This window comes from Podarcis vaucheri (genome assembly GCF_965113315.1).
Source record: "Podarcis vaucheri genome assembly, chromosome: 2".
In the NCBI taxonomy this organism is placed as follows: domain Eukaryota; kingdom Metazoa; phylum Chordata; class Lepidosauria; order Squamata; family Lacertidae; genus Podarcis; species Podarcis vaucheri.
In genome coordinates this window covers 74,750,602-74,778,546 of record NC_138760.1, presented here as the reverse complement: position 1 = coordinate 74,778,546, position 27,945 = coordinate 74,750,602, and the positions used below count along the sequence as shown (strand labels likewise).

General features: G+C 41.8%; 1 protein-coding gene across 6 annotated transcripts; it reads right to left on the bottom strand.

The window, feature by feature from the left end:
• Window positions 1-3,611: 3,611 nt before the first annotated feature.
• On the bottom strand, window positions 3,612-27,945 carry REEP2 (receptor accessory protein 2). Of its 6 annotated transcripts, none has more exons than XR_014217015.1 (9): window positions 27,769-27,945; window positions 27,100-27,172; window positions 21,769-21,845; window positions 20,259-20,379; window positions 15,594-15,707; window positions 14,994-15,141; window positions 13,893-14,053; window positions 6,367-11,781; window positions 3,612-3,974 (listed from the first exon to the last, which is right to left on the bottom strand). XR_014217015.1 is itself a non-coding variant. In XM_082213258.1 (8 exons), exons 1-8 carry the CDS (start codon window positions 27,798-27,800, stop codon window positions 11,707-11,709), a joined length of 801 nt encoding a protein of 266 aa, XP_082069384.1. In that variant the 5' UTR covers window positions 27,801-27,945; the 3' UTR covers window positions 3,612-11,706. The 6 variants fall into 6 exon arrangements, 1 of the variants encoding a protein (XP_082069384.1); XR_014217016.1 differs by having other exon boundaries at window positions 3,612-10,760; window positions 11,591-11,781; XR_014217017.1 differs by having other exon boundaries at window positions 11,591-11,781.

Sequence of the window (27,945 nt, the reverse complement as noted above, 5' to 3'; positions counted from 1 at the left end):
AAGGAGGGCTGTTCTCACTTCTATCCAATACTGGAGGAATAATAATAATAATAATAATAATGTTTATTAAATTTGTTCATCGTTTTATCCTGTCCAAGGCAACCCAAAGCGACTTACAACCAAATTATGGACATTATGTATTTTTTTATATTTCATGTTATTACTTTTTATGCTGTTTTTGGTTGCAAGCTTTTAAAAAAGCTCATTTTTCTATGCAGTTGATCAATAGATAGCCTCTTGTTCTGGTCCTGAAAAGTAAGTAACCTTGCCTTATATAACAATTTAGCAATCTTCTGCGACGACGTCTGCTGCAACACATTTATGCATAATCTAAAAACCAGTACATGTTCTTTACAACTATTTTCTCATGTACATTTCTTCAGATTTAATACAGCAATTGACTAAAACTCATACTATCTTAAGTGCCGTTATTATATTTCATTGGTGACAGAGTTAAACCTAAGGGTAAACAAAGGACTCCTTCAAAACACTAGCTCTCATGTTTTAGAACTGGTTCTCCAAACCTTTAAAGCTAGTTCTACAAGCTGTTATTTTCTTCTATGCTAATAAAAGCTCTGCAATCTGTTGCCAGGAAACAATTGCTTATCTCACAGATGACAAATTTTATCTTAGTTGGGCAAGTTGGGACCAAGTGTCACAAAGGTGTAGCAAGTTTTCAAGTTCTCCAGCGCTCTTCAACAGGCAAGGTGTTGCACAATGCAGGGGGCAGCGCAGGGGAACAGGAGTACAAAAATTAGACTGATGTTGTAGCTATGGGGTTAGTTTGTAGACTCAGTTCCAAGACAGGGATTGCAGACAGGTTCCAGGTTACACACCTAGAATTCTGGAATAAAAAAGCAATGGCTGCTTTCCCCACTTGTGAGTAACTTTCAGGCTTGTAACCCTGATCAGTCCCAAGCCTTAAGCAAAGCACAAAGATTCCTGGAATAGGCAGAGGTTTTACCTTAAGCATCAGAGATGGACTGACTTGTAATGATCATTTTCTAATCCCATATTCCTGTATTTGGAATTAAGGCAGTGTTAGTCACCCTAAACTGCGAGTGCAGCTTTCTCCCAATTGAAGTTCAGAGTGTTTGAGGACATTCACAGAGAAACCAAAATGCTTGTTTACAAAGCCATTGTACTACCAACCTTCCTGTACACTTGTGAAACATGGACCACTTAAACACCATTTCCAATTCCTTGAAAGATTCCATCAGCGGTCTCTCTGAAAAATTTCACACTTCACTTGGGAAGACAGGCAAACTAATGCCAGTGGACTGAAAGAAGCAAAGATCACCAGTGTTGAAGCAATGATTCTTCAACATCAACTTTATTGGACTGGTCATGTTGTGCAGATGCCTGATGATCGTCTTCCAAAGCAACTACTCTATTCCAAACTTAAAAATGGAAAGCGTAATGCTGGTGGTCAACAATAGAGGTTTAAAGACTGTCTCAAGGCAAATCTTTTAAAATGTAGTATAAACACTGACAGCTGGGAAACACTGGCCTGCAAGCACTCCAGTTGGAGAACAGCCTTTACCAAAGGTGTAATGGGTTTTGAAGACACTCGAACTCAGGACGCACGGGAGAAATGTGCTAAGAGGAAGGCACGCTTGGCAAATTCACACCGTGATCAACTCCCGCCCAGAAACCTATGTCCCCGCTGTGGAATGATGTGTGGATCCAGAATTGGCATCCACAGTCACTTACGGACTCACTGTTAAAACCGTGTTTATGGAAGACAATCTTACTCGGCTACGAGTGAGCGCCAAAGAAGAAGAAGATACATTCCATTTGGCACACATTATGTTTTGTCTTCACAAAGCTTTTATATTTCCTCTCATCCAGGCTCTTGTTTTTACAAGGCCCTTTTTCAGATGAGTTAATCACCAGATCACTGAATGCAAAAAATTGTTTTGCAGCATAATACCCAACTCCCTTCAGTTGATATGCTCACTTTTCTTCCTCCTCTCTCCAAAAATTCCCATGGTAGTTATCAAATAGTGGTTCAGGAGTTTGCATGACCCCCGAAGAGGTTTTAGGAGTGCTACAGCACTAAGAATGAGCCAGTCACAGATTCAATTCAAGGGGTTGGTTTTGGTCTTTAAGGCCCTTCACAGCTTGGGACTAGAGTATCCAAAGGACCACCTTTCCCCACACCAATGCAGACCCTTGGAGGGTCCTCTGGAGTATGGTGTGGTGGGTCCAGGAGATATGGCCTTGTCAGTGGTGGTTGTGGAATTCCCTCATCTAAGGGGCACCAAAGGTGCTTACTTTGGTATCAAGCAATAACCTTTTAATTCCCCCAGGATTTTAACACTGTCTTAGATTGAAGCTCCATTTCCCCTCTGTGCTTTCTGTTTTCGTACTTTATTTTCTATTGTTACCGAATTTCAAATTATTTCTTCTTATGAACAGCCCTCAGAATTTTGTTATAGGGTGACCCACAAACACTTAATAAACTGGTAGAATGGCTGAATTCAGGATCACTATGGGGTTTGTTTGTTTGTTTTTTAAGTCAAAATTCCACTTTAGGCATTCTGGGAAAATGTTTGGGAACTGTTGTGAGTAGACCTTATGACCATTTTTGCATGCTAAGGCAATGGCTTAGAAGTGACGTACAATAGAATAACAATCAAGTTCAATAGTCAAAGTATTTGAACAGCTAGAACATCTTGTCAGGATATTTCTTGACTGTTTTCGTTCCAGGCACTAGCCTAGCATGGAAAAGCACTTTGACTGGGCCCCAACTCAGGGTTGCTATACAAGAGAAAATGATGGGACACTAGGGTGCTGCAGATCTTTTGCCTGTAGCAGCTGCAGAAACAGCAACATTCAGATGCTAGACTAAGAGGTGAAGCTTAAGACTTGTAAATAGGGGGTGTATATTTGTAAAAAGCAATATGCAACATATGAAACACCTTTTGGAATATACTGTGTGCATGAGTGCTTTCTATGTGCACTATATGTGTGCAAGTGCATGTCCATAAGAAAGTTAAAGTACTTTGGCCACACCCAGCACTGGCATGGAGCTTTTTGAAGCTTGGTCAATCCTCAATGTGGCCCTCAGCCAAAGAAAGGTTAGCCAACACTGGACTATGGGAAGAACAAACTTGGGACGTATTGCCTCTTGCCTTTCTGTTGAATCAACAGACATATAAAAATAGTCAATGGCAATGCTCACAAGTTATAAAATTCATACTATATGTAAAGCTTTGGATTTTTTTTATTAGTACATGATTTATAGAATTTGAAAAGTGTCATGAAAAGAGAGCTCTTGCTTGGAATCTTTATGAAAGCCCTATGAACAATTTTGTTCATAGAAAATAGTGGCAGGGAAAGATGGTCTCCTCACATATCCCTATTTTCTGTGTAAAAGAGCAGAAACATTCATAAATCAATGTTGATTACTCATTTTGAACAACTTGTCTTTGGCATATTTCCAGTGTGGAAGTAGCTTCCTGAAAGAAAGAGCCCAAATTCTGAAATCACAACACAATACAATACAATAATTGGTGGAAGGAAGCAAGTTACGAACAGCCCTTCCAAGAACGGGGAAAGATTCGTGTTTACTGTACTTAAAAAATTAAAGAGACAAGAGGCCAATATAAATTTGTCTACATTCCATATTATTTCTGATTCCAGTTTGTCATTGCAAATAAAACAGTAGCAGCTTTGATACTGGACTTTGCTACAAACACTTGTTCAAATATCTGTAATTCTCAAAGGTCTAACATCAAAGTTCATTCTTCCAGGCCAGAGAATTTCCAGGAAAGGTCAATTTCACAGTCTCAGGTGGCTGCTGTAAACTTTTTCTCCTCTGGAATCTTACTGCATTTGGTCCCACTGGTCCCAATACTTGGGTCCCAGGCTGCAACCTCTCTGCAGCTACGATACTCTTTTGAGGAAGGAGGAAATTCAACCACCATTGTCCTGAAGTGACAAATATTCTAATGAAGAGAATTCAAGGCCTGCTTGGGGTGAAAAAACAGGAAGAGACACAGAATATAGTCATGATCTACCTAGTGAGAAATGGTGCAGAAGCTGTGCTGGAGGCCAATTGATTGATTGAAGTACATTCCGTGGCCTTCAAACAAACCTTTAATGCAATTGTTGCTGCTCTCCTCAACCTTTCATGTGATATGATTTCAGTTAGTACATAAAGTGTAAAAACACTCAAATAACCATGCAAACTGTTCCCAAATACATGTTAGATACCTCTTCTTACTAGATCACAACTTTATAAAGGGTTCAAGTAGGAATAACAACAATTTGTTCTGGTAGAGTAAAATTATACAAGGTTATCTAGCAGGAGCCTTTGCCAGTCACCAAGAGCCTGAAAAACCCAGATAAAATACTACTAAGGGTTCACAAAGTAATACTGATGAATGCATGTATACAGAGGCTCTGGGATACTTACACTGATACGTAACAAGACACCCAGACTTCCAGAGTCTGATGCAGGTGCCTGAAGTGTAAGCACAGATTCCAGAGCATTTGCACAATGCTATGGCTCAACCGGGTAACAAGATTGCCACTTAAAAGAGAACAGGGATAAGAGGGTGGTTTCCCACAGAGCAGGGCTAAGTTTTTTTCTGTAATACAGCAACTTCATATCCGGCAATAAAAGAGAACTGTGTGTTCTCTCCATAGGAGATCAATGATTTTTCTGCAAGGCAGCAGGAAATAGGTTTTTTGGGGGGTGGGGGGTGCTGAGGTACGTAGCTTCCTTCTTAAGAGGTGCCCCTGACTGTGAACATCCTCTATTCATGAGGTGGTGGTGGGGAGATGCATGTTTCTGAATAAATTCCAGTGAGACAGAACATGGACTCCTAGGGAAGCAAGAGATCACGGAGCAATCTTTCCAGGGGTAGTAAAATAATTTGTGCTGGACAGAGCGGTACCGTGAAGAGCTCACTACAAGATGAAAGATGCAGGCGACAATCCAAGTCTGAAAACAGCAGCTGCCAGTAAGGTGGGTACAAAGAATGGTGCAGCATCCAGGATGAATTGTTTCCTGAACATCTATCTGATCTCAACAGGCAGTCTTAGCATAGTCAGTATACATAAGAAATACCTTGGTAGACAGAATATGGTGGAGGAGCTTTCCATTTCCCATTAAACTGCAAAACATGATAAGGTTGAGGGTGAGCAGCTGGGCTCATCTCTCTCAATAAGACAAGGAAATGGCTTCGCTCAGACTGCCTACCGATATGTTTCTATTAGTTCATGTAGCTGACTCATCCTTGGAGTCTCACCAGATCCTGAGAATAACTGGCTATTATCCCATCTCCTTGGAAATCCCCTTTCCTTTTCTCAGTTTAGTCACATAAATCCTGTGGGAGGACCTCTTCTAGTCATTTGCTTAACAGCACCCTGTCCTGTCCCGCCTTGTTCATAAGTTAAGATACTCTTCATCTTTCCACCAGTGTATAGATAGCTGCTGTGTACGGATTATTCTTTCTCTGGAGCAATGCAAGCAGTCCCCCCCCCTTTTTTTAATGCTACTAACACTGGCAGCTTGACAACAGCACAAAACAACATGTGGGGAGGAAGGTAACCCTGCTGAGAAGGGAAAAGTTGTTTATTCAATTTGGAGTCTAACTCCTGACAGAGGCAGCTTCCTACAGTCCCCTACAAGCCCAAGCAGGAGTAAAGCTGACTAGACCCGATCTTCTGCTCTAGCCCATTTCACTCCTAAGGGGACATTTATTTTTTATAAGAACAAAATATTTTTTTCTCTCAGCACAAGCTATTTTGCTGCCTGAGGTGGAACAGCAGATACCCTCCAACCCAAACAAAGTGTGCAGTACCCAAGGCTGACCAAGTTATTTTTTTCACCAGAGACACAAAATCCTACAATCACCTCTACTTGGCAGTCAAAATACAATCATAAATTAGAAGTAAAAATTAGTTGCAAATTCAGGCCACCCAAAATCTGCTTTCTGATGAAGTATCCCCACTTAGCCTAATGGTAGAAGAGGCTCTGCAAGAGTGTCATTTCCTTATAATGAACATTGTTTCTACAGAGGTCACATTAAAATGGGCATATTTAGTGTTTCTTCTGCTACGAGGTTGCTTCAACTTCCCCTAGACCGCTTGAAATGCTACAAAGTCTGCAAAACTAGTTTGACCAGAGATCAGAAGAAGATGGTATGTCATATAGGCAATGGTCACTCCAAAATGCTGCCTCCTGTTCTCTGAAAAGCTATTGCTTACCCTCAGCCAGTATACTCACTGAAGACTTGACACAGTGGCCGAAGAGGTACTGGAGCTGCCAATGACAGCTGTAACTGAACTATGATGGCAAGGATCTGACTGACTGGGCAGCAGGATTAAGACCTTTAAATAAGTTTGCTTTACCCAATCTTGTTGTCCACTTCTTACTGACTGACTGCTGTTCCTCTAGCAGGCAGAAGGGAATACACTGGTATAGCATCCTATCCTTGTCACGTCTACTGCTGCCTGTTCAACAAACAAGGGAAATGGCTGGCATTCAACCTAATGAGTCTCCGTTTCTTGGCTCTCCTCCAGACCTGCCATGCAAATTCAAATCAGTCACTGTGAATGTCTGCAAAAGAATGACAGCAGCACTGTCCCCTTTACACAGCAGAAATCAGAGAATGCAAGTACTAAGGCTAGCTTAGATTAAAAGAATCCTGATGAAAGGAGGCAAACACAGACTGCTGCTGCTGCTGGAGAACTGGATCTACGTAACAACAGTGGCAGAGGAGTGACTTGTCAGTAAGCAAGCTGCTCCCAATGGAAAGGCTCTGTGAAACTTCAAGGCTTGTATTTGCTTACATTTGAGAGAGAAGGGTTCAACCAGTAGGAGTTGGCACTTCAACAGAAGTTGGTTGAAGAGAAGGCCATCGGATAAGACCAGCTGTTGTTCTGGTGCAAGGATAATATCCCGAAGAGGTTCTAAATACCATGTCCAACATGACAACACAAGAAAAGAAAAACAACCCCCCCCCAATTCCTGGAGAAACAAGAAACATTTCACCGCTACACAATGTTGAAAGACACTGTTGCCTAGAATGGGGAAGAGCCCAGATTTCATGATAAAAGTCTCTTCCAGCTATATTCTGCCTCTGAATAACAGCATTATTAGAGCCTTCTGCTAGCTACATGGGTTCTCTTGCTATTACTCTTCTAATCTTACAACAGCAGAGCCAGACTGTGGGAAGGATGCAAAAATAGGAGCACATTCTTACCACACTCTAAATCCAAGGTTCTTTGTACTACAATAAAGTTTATTTATTTATTTCCTAAGATGTATACAATGCTTGATTGTAGAAAAAAACCGCAAAACTGATTAAGTGGCAATTCCATTTTGCACCTGACTAAAAACAAGTTTTGAATTCTTCCATCGTGGACCTCCTAACACGTAAGAGGTAAAGAGAGGTTAAAGAAAAGAAAAGAATTCAGATTACCATGTTATTTATATGGTGTTTGTTCTGTCCTATGATAGTCTCAATATCAGACTCTTTCATCACAGAGCCATTAATTGCACAACCCTATAATGTTTACATAGAGATAAGTCTTAGTGGTCCCAAGCAAGTGTACATAGGATCATGGCCTTATTGTGATAAAGTCTCTTAAGAATAAGAGCAGCCACTAGAGAGGAATATCTCCATTCAAGGAGCTCTATCATCCCCTCCCCCCATGAATTGTTAAACAGGCTACCCAAGGGCCAGCTACACATGATGTTAATCACATGGTTTAACATCCTGCATATCTCCTGCTCCAAAGATTGTAAATAGCAACCACTGGTCAGGATCAGGTGCATGGGGAGGAGGTTTAACCCTTTCCTTCCACACTGCAGTTCCGATACCTGCCCTCACTGGGGGGGGGGCGGGCGGGCGGACAGCTATTTGGCATATGAGGGGAGTTCTCACTGCTGCCAACAGAAGCTTTCCTCCTATGCCAAACAGCAGCTGAATGGGGGGTATTTTTGTTGGGACTGTAGCATAGGAGTTGAAAAAGGTGCAGGAAAGGGCAACTAAAATGATCAAGGGGCTAGAGAAACTGCCATATGAGAAAATATTACAGCATTTGGAACTTTTGTTTCAAAAAAAGGGAGAAAAAGTGGGGAAATATTACGGAGGTGTATAAAATAATACATGGTGTAGAAAAAGGGACTAGGGGAAAAAGCAGTCATGTGAAGTACCGTATCTTGAGTCACTCTGTTTCCTCCCATATATGACAGAACAGTAAATAAATGGATCAAGATCTTAGAAACTATCCTATGAAGAACAACCGAGAAAGGTAAGATGTGGAATATTATGTCCCCTGACAGGTGTGTGCAGCATAGGCCACCAGACCAAATGCAGCCCACCAGCCATATACGAGGGCCTGCCAGCTATCTAACCTCTGACTCAATTTTTGCAGCCTGAAGTATGCATCAAAAATAAGTTTATTGGGCCTCTGGCAGGTTCCCATATATATTTGATCTTCAAGCTGAATATGAAGCCCAGCTGCAGGATAATGATGTTCTTAAACATAAAACTGATAGGAAATTTAAAATAATTAAGGGACACAAATATGAAAAGACCACATGGTGTTACACAAAAGCAAACCAACAAAAACCAGATGCCTAACAATTTAGATATTTTGTTGCCTGCTGAAAACGTTTCTTTTATGACAATTGTTTTCAGAGGATTAATCTGATTCAGTGTAGGTCAATTGTTCTGTATTTTAGATTGTTTGAATACTTACACATTGCACACCATCCTGATATTTTCTTATGAGCCAGTGGTTTAGAAATACTTTAATAAGTATAATAAAAGTAAAACACCCAATTGGACTACAATTAAAACTGACCCAACAGGATGTGGTGAGAAGATGGGGACTGAGAAGCAAACCAGGCTAATATGAAAAGGTAGAAACTGCCTCAGGACTTAAGCATCTCTGGGAATGGGCTCAAGTTATTTAGCATCATCCCATCCTTATACTTCACTGGAAGAACTGCTGAAAAACTGTGCACACTTCTAGGAGAAGTGCTAACCCTGATCCCAGTTTATCAACTTCTATGCAAAAGTACTGCCTCATACAAAGGATGCTGGAAAGAGTTTGATGTATGTGCTGTAAAAAACACAAGGCAGTACCTACAAGCAACAACCACAGTGTGCTGCTGAAACACAAGTTGATAAAAGCAAACAAGTTGATAAAAGTAGTGCTGCTTTCTCTGTGAAACAGAAAGGCTTTCCCTTTCATATACTACAGCAATACAAATGTCTCATTTACAGCCAGCCCAGCATTCAAATGCACTTTCCCCAGCCATACATATTCCAAGCATAAGGAAGTGCAGCCATTTCACATGTAAACCCCTACTTGATTCAAACAAAACTACTGAAGATTAATTGCATGGTACTAGGAGAGAGGGATCAGCTGTGTAAAAAGTACAGTATGTTTCTACATTCTCACACTCAGCAAACCAAAGTACCTTCCAAATAGTAAAAACCTAATCTGAGATTTAGGGTCTGCATCCTTGACAAATTACAAAATGTAATTTGTAATTATAGCTTGCCAATTTTTTGGCATTAAACAGCCGCTGCCAAAAAGAATGGCAAAAATGTTGTGATTCATTTTCTTTGAACTTGCATAGGCTGAACTATCAGGTGTCCAGAAGAGAAGTACAGCACACGAGTGCAGGTTTGTAACTGATTTGGAAGAGGATAAAAGGAGTCTCTTCAACTATGGAATCTTAATGATAAGCCTTCTCTGCTCTGAAAATATAGAAATTTAAAAATGTGCCTAAAGGTGCAATCCTAAAGAACACTGATTAGGAAGCAGTCTCACAGAACTCAATGGAGGTTAGCTTCTTAAAAAACTTATTTAGGAAGCAGTACATGTCAGCCTGTAGTGAAAAGGATTTAAACTGCATAGTGAAGCAGCTGCGTGGGCATGTTGCATACCCAACATCAGCCCGATTTGCCTTTAACCTATAGTAGATGAAGGCAACTGAAATTTGTTTCCAGCACTGTTAGATCTCATATATTTGCTCCACTATTTAAAAGACTAGTGGCTTTGGCACATATTCAGAAGTTGGATAATTTATTAAAGGGCTAGGTTAGAGAACAGCAGCGTTTATCTATATACTATGTGTCTCAGTATCCCTGCACTATAGCCCTAGATCAGGACAGTCATATCTGTATATGTTAAACTGTCTGGAACAGAAATGTTTATCATTATTTATTTATCCATTTGATTTGATACAAAACTGAATTCAGTTTTTCAGAGAATGCTAGATGGTTAGAGCGTGGTGCTAATAATGCCAAGGTTGCAGGTTTGATCTTTGTATGGGACAGCTGCATATTCCTGCACTGCAAGGAGTTGGGCTAGATGATCCTCAGGGTCGCTTCCAATGCTACAATTCTATGATAGCCTCAAACACTAAATAATATTGGCTCCAAAATGTAACCAGAGTTAAGAGGGAATGATGGAAGTCAGTGGTGGCAGAAATGAGTAGTTCCTGAGAGCCAAGTAACATTATCCTTTATCCACCCATGGAATCATTTAGGAATGTCCCATCACTTATTTACCTCATTACAAAATGCCAGAAAAGCTCCAAAAAGGGTTGCTACTTTTTGCCTACTTATCAGGCTACACTGATCGAGCTCCAACCTTATATTCCCAGTGCAAATAAAGCATAATTAAGAACACAGCAGAAACTTAAGGTACCATCCATATTTCCTCCAGCTTCTTCCATACACATGCCTTTTCCAAACAATTCTTACAGAAAACAGACTGACCTGTAAAATATAAAGGCAACTCTGAAGCAGGGGGCCAAAGTGTTTGGTTCTTAGACAGTGGCAATTCAGGATTTCAACTCTTTGGAGAGACTGATGTGTGCCGAGGCACCCTCACACCCCCTGCTCCAACCGTGGTCCTCTTAGCTTCGTCACCTTCCTCCCAGCCTTATTCTACTTGAAAAAAACCATGCAAATAGTTCTACCATCGCAACATCTACCATGAGCAGAGTTAAAACGCTTTCAACCAAGCAAAAGAGGCTGCTTAGAAATAGGCACCAGATAGTGGTAAAGAAGCCAGCCACTTGCATTCTCACCTTCCACCCCTCTCCCAAACATCTACAGACTCCCTGCAAAAAATACCACTTTACCCAATCCCACAGGCAAGCAGTTGCCCATGGAGCAAAGCACCAAGCAAACCTACACTTTTGTCTCTTGCTTCTGCCCAAATGAGTTTAGATAACACTTTCCCTCAGTACCAGTCACTTTGCTCCAGGCACTTCCTAACAATTCCCCACAGCAGCTACAGCATGACAACCAGTGAAATGCTTAAATATTATTGGGGAGCTCCCCACCTCCAATTAGAATTTCAGTGGCACCCGTCTTGATTTATTTTTCTTCCAGCCTCTCTGTCAAAGATGGCTCTAACCCTAATTGAAGAGTTGTTCCAGCAAAGAGTTTCCCTATTAGGGTTACACACAGAGAGGGAATCCCAAAACCACAGGCTATGTACAGACAGATTAGCATTCTCTCCATCACAGAGATGAAGTGTAAATAATTCCTGAGGATGGCCATCCTCTAATCTGTGTGCCAAATTTCAGTCACCCTCTTGCCTTGGAATGAGCTCTACAAAGCAGTAGCTGTTATGTACATGATCTCAGCTCCCTTTCCTTGGAGAGTGCTCATCAAAGAGTCTGAAGAGCCCTAGGACAGACAGGCTGGGATGTCCTTAGGCTGACTCGCCAGCAGCACTGGAACCTGTAACTTTCTTCTTGGGACGGGCTTTGACAGTCTTTTGTGGGGGCTGGAAAGCAAGAGAGGAGAGAAATAACATGAAACTAGTTGCAGGACAAGGAGTTTTAAAAAAGAAAGAGCTTTGATGAAATGTTTGCTGAGACCTCAGATCATTCACTGAACTCCTGCTTCTAGAACAAAAGGAACTGATTGCTATCCAATTTTAAGCCCTCTTACTTCTGTAATTCTATTAATGAATCAATTCAATTAGTAACCTCAGAATAAGAAATACTTCTGGTACAGCAGCACTAACAGAAAATGACAAAAAAATAAAACAAACCTATAAAGCAGTCAGCAGAGGGCACTCAAATAAAATAGGTTATTCTCCTACACAGCCATTTCCTGGCTCTTTACCAGCTCCTTCAAAATTATTTCCAGAAACAGAACCTGAGCAATCAAACTGAGTAACCAGTATAATTTCAGCTACTCTTGAAGGCATGTCCAGATGTGTAGGAAACCTTTGATTCAGATACAACCCAAAACTTCATGAAGGAAGCCAGCCACAGCCAATTCCTGCCACCCAATGATATACCATCAGCTGTAATCTAGCTGGGGGCCAGGACAGCACTCTACACTCTACACTCTACACTAAATGACCTGATGTGCTGCATGTGGCCAGCAAGACCACCACCAAATTTCAATTAATGTCAAATATGTGAAACTTTTTAGCTCTTTAACAAGGGGTGCTTCCAGATAAAGGTTTATTGTGAAACTGGTGCTGTCCGTGCACACAAGTATTTTTGCACAGTCCACAGGAGACTGTCATCATCAAAATGCCAGCCTATGCTTTTTGACATTTAATCCAAATTCCCTCTTAATGTGAAATATATATGGAAGCTCATTAGTGCATTTTTGGTTGGGCCTTTCCCCCTAAAAATAGTAATTTAATTTTGATTTTTACAAACAAAATGAAAATTGATATCCCCATATAGTTGTGTATATACCCAGAGCAGAAAAGGTTACTGAAGGACAAGGGAGCAATTATTGAAGGGAGAGGCCAGAAAACCACAGCATGGAAACATTTCTTCAAGGTGTGGCGTGGACCTGATACAGTGGAATTCCTACGAAAAATCTAAGATTAAAAGCTGGATGCGTGGACATGTGCACAAACTGCGCACACAGAAAATCTTATTTGAGCCAGTTGTTTGCAACATAAAACCATACTATATAATATATTTTGGCACTGGAAAAATCAAGAAGTGGAGCCCAAACAAAAACAGCTGATGGAATGTCTGCAGGCTGTGCCCCTAATGTCAGCAGCAGATCATGCAAAAACTCATAAAACTGGATGCATCCTGAGTGCCAAATAAGATGCGGCAGTAGCACATTCATGTTTATTCATTCATGTGCCTATGCATTCACAAATGAAGCAGGGGAGTCCAACTTTAACATCAAAAGGGAGTACATAAGAGAAGGAAGTTGAATCTCCCCTCCTCTGTCTTTCCTTCCCATGCTCCAACACCCCAAGCCCTTTCTCAAAGCTCAGCCAACTTCCAGTACTGCAAGAGGGGAGTGGGGACAATAGAGCATGGGAAGGTAAGCAAATGAATGAAGAAGTATTCAGCTGGTCATGCACATTCTCATTTAAAAATGAGACACTATCCACTCTCTGCTTGGCATAGCAATGGTGCAAATGAACAAACAAGTTGCTACTGCCATCACATCTACTTTCAGCCCTTAGTAATGCCTTAAATTCTTACTAAAGAGGCATTTAAATTATTGACAGAATAGGAATGTGAAACAACAGGAGGAATTCAACATCACACTCTTCTGATTGTTCTGTTACTGCAAACATTTCAGCCTGCCAAACAGAATGATCCCTCTTTCCTTCTCGTGAGCAGTTCTGGGTGTTCTCCTGATCCCCTCCGAGCCAATTTTGGGGGATGCAGGGGAGAAAGCCCTTTTGTACAAGTTATTGTGCAGGCTTCTGCTGATGGGACCTATTAGTTGAATCCTGTCCAATACTTCAAAATGTAGTGAAAGATATCTGGCAGGCAAGCAAAGCACACTTGCAAGGGAGGGGCAGCTATTAAAAGGGATTATGTGCCAAGCTGAAGCACACAAGTTGTACATGAGGCAGGATCCAGCTGCAAGCTTTCCAAACAATTACATCCAGCTCACCTCAGTCTTTGTCACTTTCTTAGGAGCTTTAAGGCTCTGGGTCCGTTTGGGAACTTTGTCTCCTGTATCGTCATCTGATGGGTCTGTTCTGGCATCAGACTGGGCCCCATTATGTCTTTGAGACAGAGTCATCTCTTCCGATGAGGAATAACAGGATGCACCTGAGGAGAAAACCAAAAACAGAGATGCCCCTTATTTTTTAATATGGAGGAGGAGCAGAAAACGAAAATGCCATCTCTGATACCAGGGTTCTTGAAGGAAAGGAGAAAATAAATAATACTAATACTAAGGCGACTAATAATATATTACACACACACACGTGCCCCACCCATCTGACTGGGTTGACCCAGCCACTGTGGGCAGCTTCCAACAGAATATAACAGAACACAGTGAAACATCAGACATTAAAAACTTCCCAAAAAGGGGAGCCTTCAGATGTCTATGGAAAGTTGTGGAGAATCAAACTGTCAAGGTGACAAAAGACTCAGCGTCTTTAAATGACTCTTTGAATCACTTTATTGGGATTCACCTCCCCACCCCCCTTGTAACAAAAGTAACAGGAGTTTGGTTCCTCCCCCAATCCAGACCAGTGTGGATTGGTGGTGTGCAGTGTAAAGTGAAGAAGGGGTGCCCAGGTGTAGAGGAGATCAAACCCTTCCTTTGCACACATCCTCTCCCCTCCCCCAGTCTATCTTCTAGCTAGGATCACTGGTTGAATGAAAATTACAGAGAGGTATAGAAGATAAAGATAAAAGAAGTTGTTTTGTGTATGTGAACACAGAAACCTCCTTTTATGCTTCCACGCCTTGCTTTATATATTACTGGAAAATACCCACATTTAAAAATACGGGCCTGCTGCTGTCATGAGTAGCATGGCCCAAGCTATAATATCTTGCTGCTGGGAAAATGTGAATTCTTTCTTTAAGCAGCATGTCCATTGCAATTGTGAGTACTGCATGAAATATAGGTGTGCATGAACTCCAAGTTCAAAACATAAACACAGCTAACTACCACTGAAGTTAGACGCTACAATATTTGCCCCAAGCCCACAACTCTTAGACATCTGCCCTCATTAAATAATATGAATGGATTGCTGTTAACCTGAATCATCAACAGTTTCAAGATGACCAGTAGCAGAAGTACGCATGCGTGGCTCAGGGCTCCGTAAATGCACAGTGTCATCATCCCGAATCAAAGTCAAGTCCTGCATGCTGAAACTCCGTAGTTTTTCAGACAAAACTCCTTGGCCCTTTAAGACACAATTTCTAGTTGTAACTATTCACATGAGTTGAACCATTCAGAACACATCAGAGGACATGCTAAAACAGCTTCCAATGGAAAAGAACACACGACAGCAGTTAGATGAGAGGGACACAGCTTGGGTCAGGTAACAAAAACAACAACAACAAAATTATTTATACCCCCCTCCCCGGCCAAAACCGGGCTCAGAGTGCCTAACATCAAATGTATAACACATTAACATAAAATCAGGTAATCAGTTAAAATACATCCTAAAATCAGATCAGGGTCAGAATAAAATCCAATCAGATGGCAAGCTGCAGATGAGTTTGTCTCATGTCTAACTTGAAAGAACAGCTTAGCAGACAGCATGGAGATGGGGAAGTGGGATAGAGTTATGACACCAAAAGTCCAACAGAAGGGAACAGGGTTGATATGGCACATAGGTATATAAGGAGTTACCTTTGCAGCTGCAGTAACTGCTGCATTGGCTGCCAAATTTAATCCTCGCTTGCCAACTCGCATCATAGTTTCATAACTCTTGTCACGGGCCTGGCTGATATACTCATCGATTTCCTAGGATTTAATTGGTGGGGAAGGCCACATTAAAAAATTATTTGCATAGCTATAGCCCTCAAGAATGATACATACTCACACAAAAGCTTTTAAGAGGAAGTTTTTTGGGGAAGGGCTGAAGCTCAGTAGTAGAGCATCTGCTTTGAATACTGAATTGCTTAGGGTTTAATTCTCAGTACCTCCAGGAAGGGCTGGGAATGTTGCCTGTCTGAAACCCTGGCGAAGGCTGCAAGTCAGTGTACACAATACTTGGCTAGATGGACTTATAGTCCAACTAGGTATAAGGCAAGAAGGTCCAAGTCCATAGGGTTTGAACAACAAAACAGAACAGAAGTTCTCAAAGTCATCATAATGTTTTACTTTTGTTAATTATAAAAACTTTCAAACTTTCTCTAATGACTAAGTAAATCTTTCCAGAGGTTATAAACTATCCATCGACAGCTTGCATGGTGGAATGAGAAAAAGAATCACCTATGGATCATCAATGCCTATACACACAACAGAACAAATGCAGCCGCATTAATTAACAATACACTAGATTACAGAGTACAAAAATAGTTCAGCAGGACAAGGTAACAGAAAAACCAACACCTCTCATTTTGAGAATCATGTACTTAGAAGTACCCATCACATCTTAACACAGGCAACCCAAGTAAGAGGAGAAGAAAAACATGCTTAAACAATTACTCACATAGAAGAATATATCTTTAAGTAAGACTAAGATCAAGCAGTAACTTGTTCTGGCAGCAATGAAGCATAATTCTAAAGGCCAGTTTTAAAGTATCATGACATAACAGTAAATGTTAACTTCAATGTCAAGATCAATGTCAACATGTTGACTTCCAGTAAATGTTAAATAGGACATTTCTGGATTTTTTTCTGGAAAGCTTTTTGGAAAATTTCCTATGCAATTTTGGGTAATTAGCAATAGAAAACCTTGTTTGCATTGGAAATTTTCTAGGACATACAGAAAATTTATCTAATTTAGCATGTTTATTTTATATGCATTTTGTAAACAAAACTAAAAACTTGGAAACTTCTAAGTCTGTCTAATGCTATGTTGACATTCATTCACTGATATTAATCACCTTATAAAATGGAAATTTTTCCTCCACTGCCATTCCAAAAAACACACAGGAAGAAATTCTTACACCACTGGTTCAATGACTTACATACATCAGAGGCTGAGCTAAACTCATCTGGATTATGAGTCTGGTGAAGATTTTGTCACTGATTGATTTGCATTTTAGTCTATTGAAATGGAGAGAATGTTTTGTCTATCCAACCTGGAGAGAATGTAGCCCTGATAGACTCTATAAATGCATGGGCTAGTTATTGTTAAAGGTGGCTGCTATCAAATCACTCTATCTACAGAAACAATTGAATTGTATGGACTTTGGAACTCACTGTTCACCTGTAGGCATAAACATAGCTAGCAGGTCAATAAGCAAAAATAGCTGCACTTGTCATGTCTAGTCTGATTCTAAAATAGCCAAATTTTATGAAAGATTAACCAATTAACTATAAGAGAAATTTCAGGACTATTATTCTTAGTTTTAACAACAGTGGGGGGGATCTCTTCCAAGACTGGGTGGAATCAAGACCCTCATCAGTTTGTTTAGAAGTACTGAGAGTGTGACCTCTCCTATTTATCAGAATACAGATACTGTATTGGCCCGAATATAAGCCGCGCCTTTAAAATTGGGGGGGGGCGGGCGGAGAGACAATACCCGGGCCGCTTCCTGGGGGGAGCCGCACCGCTTTGCTGGCAGCTTGAGGTCACGAAAATAAACCGCACTTTAACTTTTCACTGTTGGAATTTGGGAGGAAAGTGTGGCTTATATTCAGGCCAATACAGTATACTATGACCATTTGGCTCATACTCCTTTTTTTTAGAGCACAAGAGCATACTAATATCCAGTGAGAACTTGAATGATTAGCCACTCAAGAGAAGAGACACAGGTTCTTCACAGCAAAAAACCCCTGTGTCCTGCTATTGTGAAATCTGATCCCCAGGAGAAAAATGGGAAGCATGTACCCTTGGTTCTTAAATGGGAAATGAACATCAAGGCTCATGTAATTGTTGTATTGTGTTTCGTTGTGCCAAATTCAGCATTGTGCCAATTTCAGTCTTCCCCAACATTAGCAGCATCAAGGAGAAAACAAATTACACATATACCAAAACTGCCACAGAAAAAAAGCTACTTCCTGGGGTCAATTTTCTTAAATCTCTTCTACAAGAAGACCTCCCACACTTCAGACACACATGACAAAAATATCCACTTGTGGTATTCTATACTCAGCAACTGAATCCTTTCTTGATTTTGCATTCTGTATCACAACTATGATGATCTAGCAAGCCGAGTGCAAAAGTCATTGTTGACTCCAGCAGGTGGTTGATCAAGGGGAAAGAGAAACAAAAGTTGCAGCTTTTGGAACTTTTTAGTTTTGAGAAAAGGCAAGAAAGAGGTGACACATTAGAAATTTAAAGTTATGCATGCCATAGAGAAAGTGGCTAGAGAAAAGTTTCCCCCCTCTTTCATAACACTAGAACTCATATCCAGTGAAGCTGAATGTTGGAAGATTCAGGACAGATAAAAGAAAGTACTAATTCACACAGTGCCTAGTGAAACCATGTTACTCACTCCCACTGCAGGCAGTGATGGCCACCAAGTTGAGTGGCTTTTAAATTTATGGAGGATAAAGTTAACAATGTCTACTAGCCATGATGGCTATGCTCTGCCTCCACAGTTAAGAGGCAGTAAAGTTGCTGGAAACTCCAAGAGGCGAGTGCTCTTTTCTTCAGCCCCTGCTTCAGTTTCCCACAGACATCTTGTTAGTCACTATGAGAACAGGATGTCTAGATGGCCCATTGGCCTGATCCAGCAGGCTCTTCAAATGTCCTTATGCGTAGTGTTATTTAGTGGGAAATTCACCATAGCCACATTTTCCAATGTGTGATACTGACTGTCCTAGTCAGTCCCATGCTTGGAACAGATTTAACATTTAGTTGAAAATATAAAACTTTGAAATCCTGCTATGCTCATGCTCTGGATCTCTTTAGAAATACAGAAGTCTGAATTTCAAGAAGGAATGTGAAGCAGCATGAAAAAGCAGCACCAGTCTGAGAAGTCAAGTCAGTGCTAGAGGAAGCTTAACTAAATGTATGCATAAAGACATTGTGATTGAATACAGTGCTTTGTGCCCCCTCCCCAAAAATGTAGAGGTGTACAGTGCTTGTCAAGAAATGCAGACTGGGAGAATGTTTGTGTTAGCATACCTTTGCCTTACATGGATCCATGGGATCCCTATCAAATACAGTGAGAATTAGCTTCATCATTTCACAATTATCAGACCTGTTTATTTTGTGAATAACAGTCATCATTTAAACATACATGTGCTATCATAACTGACACAAGGCAGATATACTAATATCATTATAAAAAGTATGGTAAGAAGCAGTCCTCAGACAGAGCCAGCCAGCCTTTGGCCTGCTAATTCCTAGGGACTGCCTAGCTCTCTTTTGCAACACTGAGGGATTAGCAGAGAAAGGATTAAATATAGTTCATGTGATTTAAAGCCGTACATGGAACTTGTTTCCTTGTGCAGTACATTCTTCTTTTTTAGCATTATGACCATGTATCCATAATTTTTCAGAATCTCGAGACACTTCTGCCTGAAATCCTAACCCCTTCTTGCACCAACATCATGAAGCCAACTATAAAATCCAGAAATCCAGGAAAACATATTAGATAGCACAGCAGAATGGATCGTATAGCAAGTGCTCTGAGTTTCCCAAAGTGTTGCCCAGCACTAACATATAGTATTTGAAAGGAAGGAAATTCAATATTCCAGTGAATGCTACTCCCAGAAGGCTGAAATATTACTCAAAAAAATTCTGTCCTAAGGTAAAAATGCATAAGGCACTTACAAGTGGATGGAGACTGTCACCCCTTATCTGCAGGCTCAAACTAAATGAATGACAATGTCTATACTTTGCCCTGTGCTAGAACTACATGAGATTAAGGAGAGTAATTATGCATCTACCACTAATCGCAGTGTAGACTACAAAGGGATAGACTACAAAGAGTAAAGGTCCCAAAAATTAATAAAGGATCAATTAATACAGCAGCAAATGCTGAAAACATTAGCCAGAATCCATATTGCCTCATGCATGAATGGACTGCAGTTCTGCACACACAGAAAAAGTTTGTAGTTTCTCTTCTGGTTATAGTCCCCTGCCCTGCAACAAATGTTGTTCCAAAGAGTCCCTCAATCTCTCCATGCATGGCCCTTTGGCTCACAGTTAGGAGCCATGAATAAAGCTACTTTATTCAGGTTAGAGCTAACAAATTCTCATCAGGTTACAAACTAGGAATTCACTATTGCTCTGTAAAAGCAGCAGTTGCCACACATCTATTACGAGCAGGCATAAACATGATTAATATCAAGCACAGACAGAGCTAATACCAGTATCTTTTCTGCAATCTATCATGATCTCATGTCACTAAACTTCCAGGATTTATATGTAGGGCAATCTGAAGGAAGTACCTTCTCCTTATTGGAGAGCGTTGGGTGAACAAACTTCCTGTAGAGCACGCTGGAGCCCTTGGTGTAAGGAGAGAGCAGCCAGATCACAAATGCGATTTTCAGCTCGAAATAAAAGGGAAACCTGAGAGAAATGGAAAAGCTAGAATCAAGCTCAGGTTAGAGATGAACAAAGACTGACAGTCCAGAGAGAAGCAAAGATGAGATAAGCAGAAGGAAGAAGAGAGAAGCTACAGATGGAACAGAATCAACATGACAAGGCCAGCTATTGAACAGGCCACACATACCCTTTATGGGATGTATCTTCTCTTTTTAAGTTTTCGCCATAGCCTTGATAAGTCTATATCCAAAGTTATCCTCAACCCTGCAAACAGAGTTATGTCCCAGCAGTTGCACTACTCAAGTATTTGTGAGGAGAGTCATTGGGAAGAGAGTAACATTGGGATGTTCCATCAGGACTGGCCCTCTGCCTGGGAATGACTGATGTTTTCAACCCAGGAATTATCCCCTTCATTTTAGACTTCTGGACAAAGTGGCAGCTAGGAGTTTTGAACACAGATACTGCAGGATTAGGACATCATCTCTGTCCTCAGTTCTAGTCAGGACAAGTAAGTCAGCACAATACAGCTCAATGTTTGCCTAACAGGGATTTACATTGTTGAGAACAAATCTTTGGAAATTTGTTAGCAAAGCACAAGACATGCAATAGTGTCAGAACCTAACATTTAATCAGAACTAGAATCACAATATTCAAAGATTACTCTACAACTATCCCTATAGTTTCTCTCCCTCACACTCCACAAATCAGATTCGTAAAACTAGAATCCCATTCTTCATTCACTTTTTGCTCTCTAGAACAGAGGTTGGCAACCTTAATCGGAGGATGGGCCGGAGCATGTGCGCACGCACGCTCTTCCGGGTCAGAGGAGTGCCTGTGCACACACACGCTATTTCCGGTGCTCTCCCGACATGGAAGTGCACCGGAAATCGTGTGTGTGCATGCACACAGGCGCTTCTTCATCCCACACGAGTGCGCACACGCTATTTCCGGTGCGCATCCAGGTCAGAGGAGCACCTGTGCGCATGCGCCAACAACCCAGAAGTCGGTCCCTGCGACGCACCACGCTGGTAAGGCGGAGGGGGGCAGGGGTCGCCATGGGCTGGTTAGACAAGCCTCGTGGGCTGCTACCAGCCCATGGGCCTTAGGTTGCCAACCCCTGCTCTAGAAGACCCTATATCTTTTTTTTCTAGGTTGGGAGGACAAACAGAACAACTACACATTTTTGCCAACAACACAACTTTCACTCATTGTGTATATGGTTTACTACAGAACATTCAAATAATAAACCTGAACACCACCATGTTTGTTTTTCTCAAGCACAGGATAACTACAGGGAAGCTGAATACCTTACCAAATTGCCTCACAGCAACCAATTCTAGATGGATAACTGAAAAAGAATTGAAGTATCCAGTAGTCCCCCCGCTTACTTCGCAAGTGTGGCAGGGTACTTACCAAGAGAGAATGATGTCTGTGAGTGTCTCTGCTGTGGTGAAGAAAGCAAACACAATCCAATACATCATCCATTTGACCTGCAAGACAGCCAGCACCATTACATATCATTTGAAAGCTGCAACCTACTTAAAACAAATTCCTGACTGATGCCAAATCTTGTAATTTTGAAGCAGTTCATTATAATTATACCCATGTCCAAATGTCAGCAATTCTGGGTTTCAAACAGTTGGTCTCTCTCTTCAACAGTGTCTAGTAGCAGAGACATCAAGGAAAGTTCCAAAAACAGAAATTCTGCTTTAAGGTTCGCCTGCCAATAATTTTCAGACACCTATAGCTTTTCACCACACTTACGTCTTATCATTACTTGGCCATGTGTACAGCCTTTTTGTCAATTCAAATGACCTGGAACTTTTGCACTTTTGTGAACAATTTGTGCAGATCTAAGATATACATAGTACAACAGTCCTGTTCACAGTGTAATGCACATTTCTCCTCTAACATCTGCACTGACACCATCAAGGAACCTGGGCAGTTGTAACAGATTCTGAACAACCATCCCTCTTTACCAGATTGTGCTAACTTCACAAAGGAATTACCGTATTTTTTGCACCATAACACTCACTTTTTTCCTCCTAGAAAGTAAGGGGAAATGTCTGTGCGTGTTATGGAGCGAATGCCTGTGCGTGGCGGGGGGGATCTGCTGCAGTCATGAGCGGAGGATCCATGGTTCCCCTTCCTTCCCTCCTCTGTGGTTACAAAGCATGGATCCACATGGATCCTCAGGATTTTTGCATTGGGCTACTCCAAACTGTCAGATCACATGTCTGTGGCCACACCATGAACCACAAAAATCATATATCCACTATTTCGTTTAGAATATTTTTTTTTCTTGTTTTCCTTCTCTAAAAACTACATGCGTGTTATGGTCTGGTGCGTGTTATAGAGCGAAAAATACGGTAAAACCTTGCACATCCTATTTACAACTGGTGCTTGAAAATAGAGACCTTGTTTGCACATCATGGTGATGGCTTATCATGCAGAATTGTATTACTCCTACTTCACTCTTTTTGACTCATGCAAGCAAGAAACAAACAACAACTCCTAGCTTTCCATTGTGTCTGAACCATACATTGTGCTTTGTTTAACTCCAACAAGCCACAGTTTGTAACTAAGGTTTATTCATGGCTTACTGATCATGGTTTAATAGAATAGAACAAACCATGATTAAACACTCATCTAAATATAATGGTTTGTTTCCTCCAAACGTGTGCCAGCAGGAGCAAAATAGTCCTGCTTGGCATGTTCATGGTAAATTATTAACTATAGTTTACCACAATGTGTGACCTGGGGCAGTCTTTCATGTCTGATTTTCCTATCCCTTGTTCTCCTGCTTTGGTTGTGCTGATCTTCACTAGGAAGTCTTAACCATTTCCAGGATGAGAGACAGCACAGGAAACTGAGAGATACATTTCATGAGTAAATAATGTTGCTACCCACAAATCAACAATTCTCAGCAAAAAAAGTTGGGGGTGAACAGAACAACTTAATTATAAGATGGACTACCAATATCAAAGCAGATTACCAGGATAATAGTATAAACAATGCAATGCATCCCCACACGAGAAAGGAGGAGTTGACCTTTATCACAGCATGTCAATTTTGCTACAGTAACGTTTAATACTAGTACGAATATTTTGGCAGCCAAGATTATGCCCTCATCTTTGTCTGAACAATTTAACGAGCCTGTTCCAAGCTAGAAAGAGAAGCTAGCTCCCCCTGCTGTTCCTTAACTACAAGGCATTATGTAAAAAAATATTGCCACTGAAATTGGCTCCTGAAAAGCAGCTTGTTCTTAAACAGTAACTTTGAACTTGCAATTCCTTCCAAATACCTGGGTGACTCGCAGGTCTATACTACGATGAAATTTGAAAGTGTCAATTTTTAGCCACTTCACTCTGTATTATGGTTATGAACAATATTTCTTTTTAGATTTCATACCGTCTACCCTTGATTAATTAGGGTTGCCCATGCCATATTCCCCAAAGTGAAAATCCAGACGGAGTTTTTGAGCCTTTTTTAGGAACATTAAAAAAAATAAAAACAGCCCAAATTTACCATACGTCCAGGTTTTCCCGGACATTTTGCCGATTCAGCAAAAATATGCCTGGATGCCATTTTTCTGAGCAATTCTCAGATGTGTCCAGGAAAGCCCAGACATTTGGCATCCCTATTACTAATCTTTTGAAAAATATTTTTTGATGCTCTTGCATTATTCTTACTAAAGCTTGAGGATATCCAAACAGCCTTTTCCCACTGACACTAACATGTATTTTCAGTTAATATCAACTAATACCAGTGACACCAAATCCAAGTATAGCTGCTATTTTAAAGTACTTTCCTTCGAATTGTGTTCCTCAGCATTCCTCATATTATCAGGGGTTCCTCAACAAAATGATCAGTAATGGCAGACAAAGTAAAAAAACAGCTTGCTAGCTGTTAAAAAAATTTGCCTTTCAGTGCACAGCTACACAGAAGTGATGAGGTATTTTAGGGTACATACAACTCATGCAGGACAATGGTCAAGATTCTTTGCTCTCCGTGTAGCCCCTCAATAACTGACCATGCAACCTTGAACAGGGGTGAGCAAGGGAGACTGGGATTTAGGAGCGGTTGGGGAAGGGCTGCCAACTTATAATAATAGTTACAACAAAAATTGTTTATTTGGGACCAAGGCTGTTCGAATCCCTGAACTTGTATTTGCAGGTCATCACTGTGCATGAATCATGGAACGCAGCAGAGAGCCAAATTTTCTCCCTAATGGGTCTGGGAAACTTAAGGCAATGAAACAACATGGGCAACAACTGGAATGACAATAGTGGGAGACTCATGACAAATGTGATCACACAGGCTAGAGCTCACTTTCATCACCCTGGTGGTGATGGCAGCAAATAAGTCAGACTTTTCTGCCACCATTGAATCTACTCAGTTGTCCAATGAAACTCTTCTAGTGATCAATGTTTGGCCTTAAAGGTGGGGGAGGACCACTCAACTAATTCACTGTGACCCGTTCACTGAACACTTCACAGAAAAAAACTACTCACATCCATTCCAAATTGGGTATCACAGTTAGGGCAGAGCCAGATGTACCTTTCACACCTCGTTATTTTGGATACATCTGCAATCCATGGATGTGGGAAGAGTTCTTGGAGGAGTGAGACCTACTACATGTATGTTCAACTTTTGCCCTCCCTGACTAATAAAAGCCCTGCTGGGGTTTCTGGGCCCCAGAGCCCAGGCTAGCCTTGCTGCCATGTCCTGGGCCCTCTTGCTGAATGACTGTTTGGCCGGCGTTCGCACGGCACACTCCCTGGAGGCAGGCAGGCAAGGGGCTGTAAGAAGTAGAGAAAGGTTCCAAAGCCTATTTGTTATGCTCACTATGGGATTCTGTAATATCTGCTACATTAAAACAATCAATAGTGAGATCTCTGCTGAAGAATCTCACCATGGATCTCTGAAACAGAAAGCTTATGTTAAATCTCCCTTTTTTGCCAAAGTGGTGGAGCAAACATAAGTTGCTGGATCCGACAGTCTCCATTCTAGTCTAGTACCCCATTTCTAACAATGTTCTGCCAGGTGCTACTGGAAAGCCAACAAACAGCACTTGAAGGTAATAGTCCTTCCATGTCATTGGATTCCAAGCAACTGATATTCAGACACATGAATGTTACATTTAGTTATCATGGCTAACAGCCAAGGGCACTCACTTGCCCCCCACATGGCGGAGGTGCATCTCGTGAGGCATCATGTTACATGGCATGTGACGTGTCCCGCCGGGGAATGGGGAACGTGGTTGGCCTTCTCCCTGCACAAGGTTGGTCAGGGAGGAGGCGGCAGAGTGGGGCCACCAGGCTCCCCGCTCAGCCTCCTCATCCCCGCATGACATCAGCAGGGTTTCACGACATAGGTGGGGTAGATGCGGCAGAGCAGGCTACTGGATTTGGAGGGAGCCCAGCCCCCTTCTTGAAAAACTGGGGGGCTGAAGACCGCTCGGCCCCCACCACTGTACATTTGCTAATAGCCACTGATTCATTTTCCTTCAGGAATTTGTCTAATGCTTTAAAAAGCCATCTAACTCAAATATTCTGCAAACCTGGAACACAAACCAAAGAGGGGTTTTCTTTCTTAAACTGCTTCAGAAGCATTCCTAGTATGCATTTTCAAATGCAGTCAATATGTTAATTTCCCCACAACTGAACTTTTGTGATAAAGTCATAGAAGTTAAAAAAGAAATTTTATTCATTTCATAATTGAATCACAGAGCAACAAAATGTGGTAAATAAGTAAATGAAGCAGCATTGCCCCTTGGACTAAATTAACTCCCTCTCGAATTCTTTTCAACTATATACGGTATATCTTGCCCATTTAGCAACTATACATATGTACATCATTTTGCTTGAGCTGCACTGTATCCTAAATTAATTATGCCAGGATTTTCACAAGTAATGGGTAAGGATGGTCTTTGGTCCCACATTTTAAAAGGATGGGCCTACATTTTAAAAACAAATAATCCATTCGGGATTAAAAATGCCTCTTTGCTGCTTTCAATTTTACAATAACTTTCAGAAGAAGCACTCTTGAAAATGCCACAGTATTCTAGATAGCAATGTCAGGGAAACTGCAGCAAATAGAAAGTGGCAACAAAAAGAAACACTTGCATTTTCACAAATGACACGAAAATGACATTTTTCACACTTTGTGCAAACACGCAAGTGATAGAAGCATAGTTTTTAGTGTTCAAAAATGTGCAACCATCTGGTTTAAATTGACTAAAAGCCATGCAGAAAGTGGATTTTGCCATTTATGAAGCACATGCTACAGACCAGGCAAGTGGGCTGCAATAGCTGTAACCTTTACTGCAGAAAAAAGCAAAGAGGTAATGCAAATTAGTTGGAGCTGTGGTGAAGTGACATCACGGATTTGTAGGAGCTAAAAAAAAGTCAATTGTGAAGACACCTCAGGAATTTTCACATTTGAAGTTTCTGTCACTTGGTGCTTAAATGGGTCTATAATGTAATTTTAAACCCGAAACTGAGCAGAATAGGTATTTCAGCTCTATTCCACCATTATTTACTCAAATAAGGCAGAAAATGGTCAGACGAACTATTCAGTGTTGTGTAATATGGGTGACATGGACTATAGCATCGTTTTGCAGTACAATTCCAATTTCCTGCTTGAACAAGCTATGTCGCTAGTATCTTCACACCACTAGGAGACAAGCTACAGTAAGGGTTGATGTTAAACCAAGCTTATGGTTAATTGCCTCACACTTACATATTCCTTCACATTTTTCGTCTTCACAGCTTTGTAAGAGGAGTATGCTGGGTACAAGGTGCCGAAAACCAGCCTGGATATTATTTAAACAGAAAAGAGAAAGGAAGAAGAAAAACCTCCTGAGATTATTCAATCAGCTTAGAGTCGGCTCCAGGCCGGAGAAGCCCCGGTCCCTGCTAGCCCGCCCATCCACCCTCTTCTCCCCTTCCGCTGCCAGCGCAGAGCAGGCCTAGCGCAGCGGCTGCAAGGCTGGCAGAGCGTCAGAGGCGCTGGGTGCCCTACCTGCAGCCCTCAGGTGGTGGCGCCCAGAGGCCGTTAAACGGACAGCAGCTTAATAAGCGGGGGGGGGGGGGAAGGACCGCGGTGTCCAGGCGACGCCCCTGGGCTCGCTCTTGTCACCTGTCAGGGTCAGGGCTAAGCTGGGCGGGGTGGCAGCAGGGGCCGTGGGGGGGTGGGCGTCCGCCTCAGGAGCCCCCGAGAGGCAGAGGAGCCGAGGAGCCGAGAAAAGGGCTGGGCGCAGCGGGCACCACCGGGCGGGGTGGGATTCGGGAGAGCCGCCCATCCAGACGACCCCCGTCCCCATCTTCTTCCCGTTGCCTAGCAACGGGCGAGGAGGGCCTCCCCGTCGCCGTCGCCCCCCTCCTCCCGCCGCCGCCGCCGCGCGCTTACACCACCAGCCGGGAGATGATCCAGGAAACCATGGCGAGGCCGAGGCTCCTCCGGGGGCCGGCGGGGACTGGCGAGCTGGCTTTAGGCAGCGGTACCAGCGAGGAAAGGAGAGCGCGCTGTTAAAGGGCAGGTTCCTGCAGCAAGCGCGGCCCCGCCCCGGCTCCTTAAAGGGGAGGA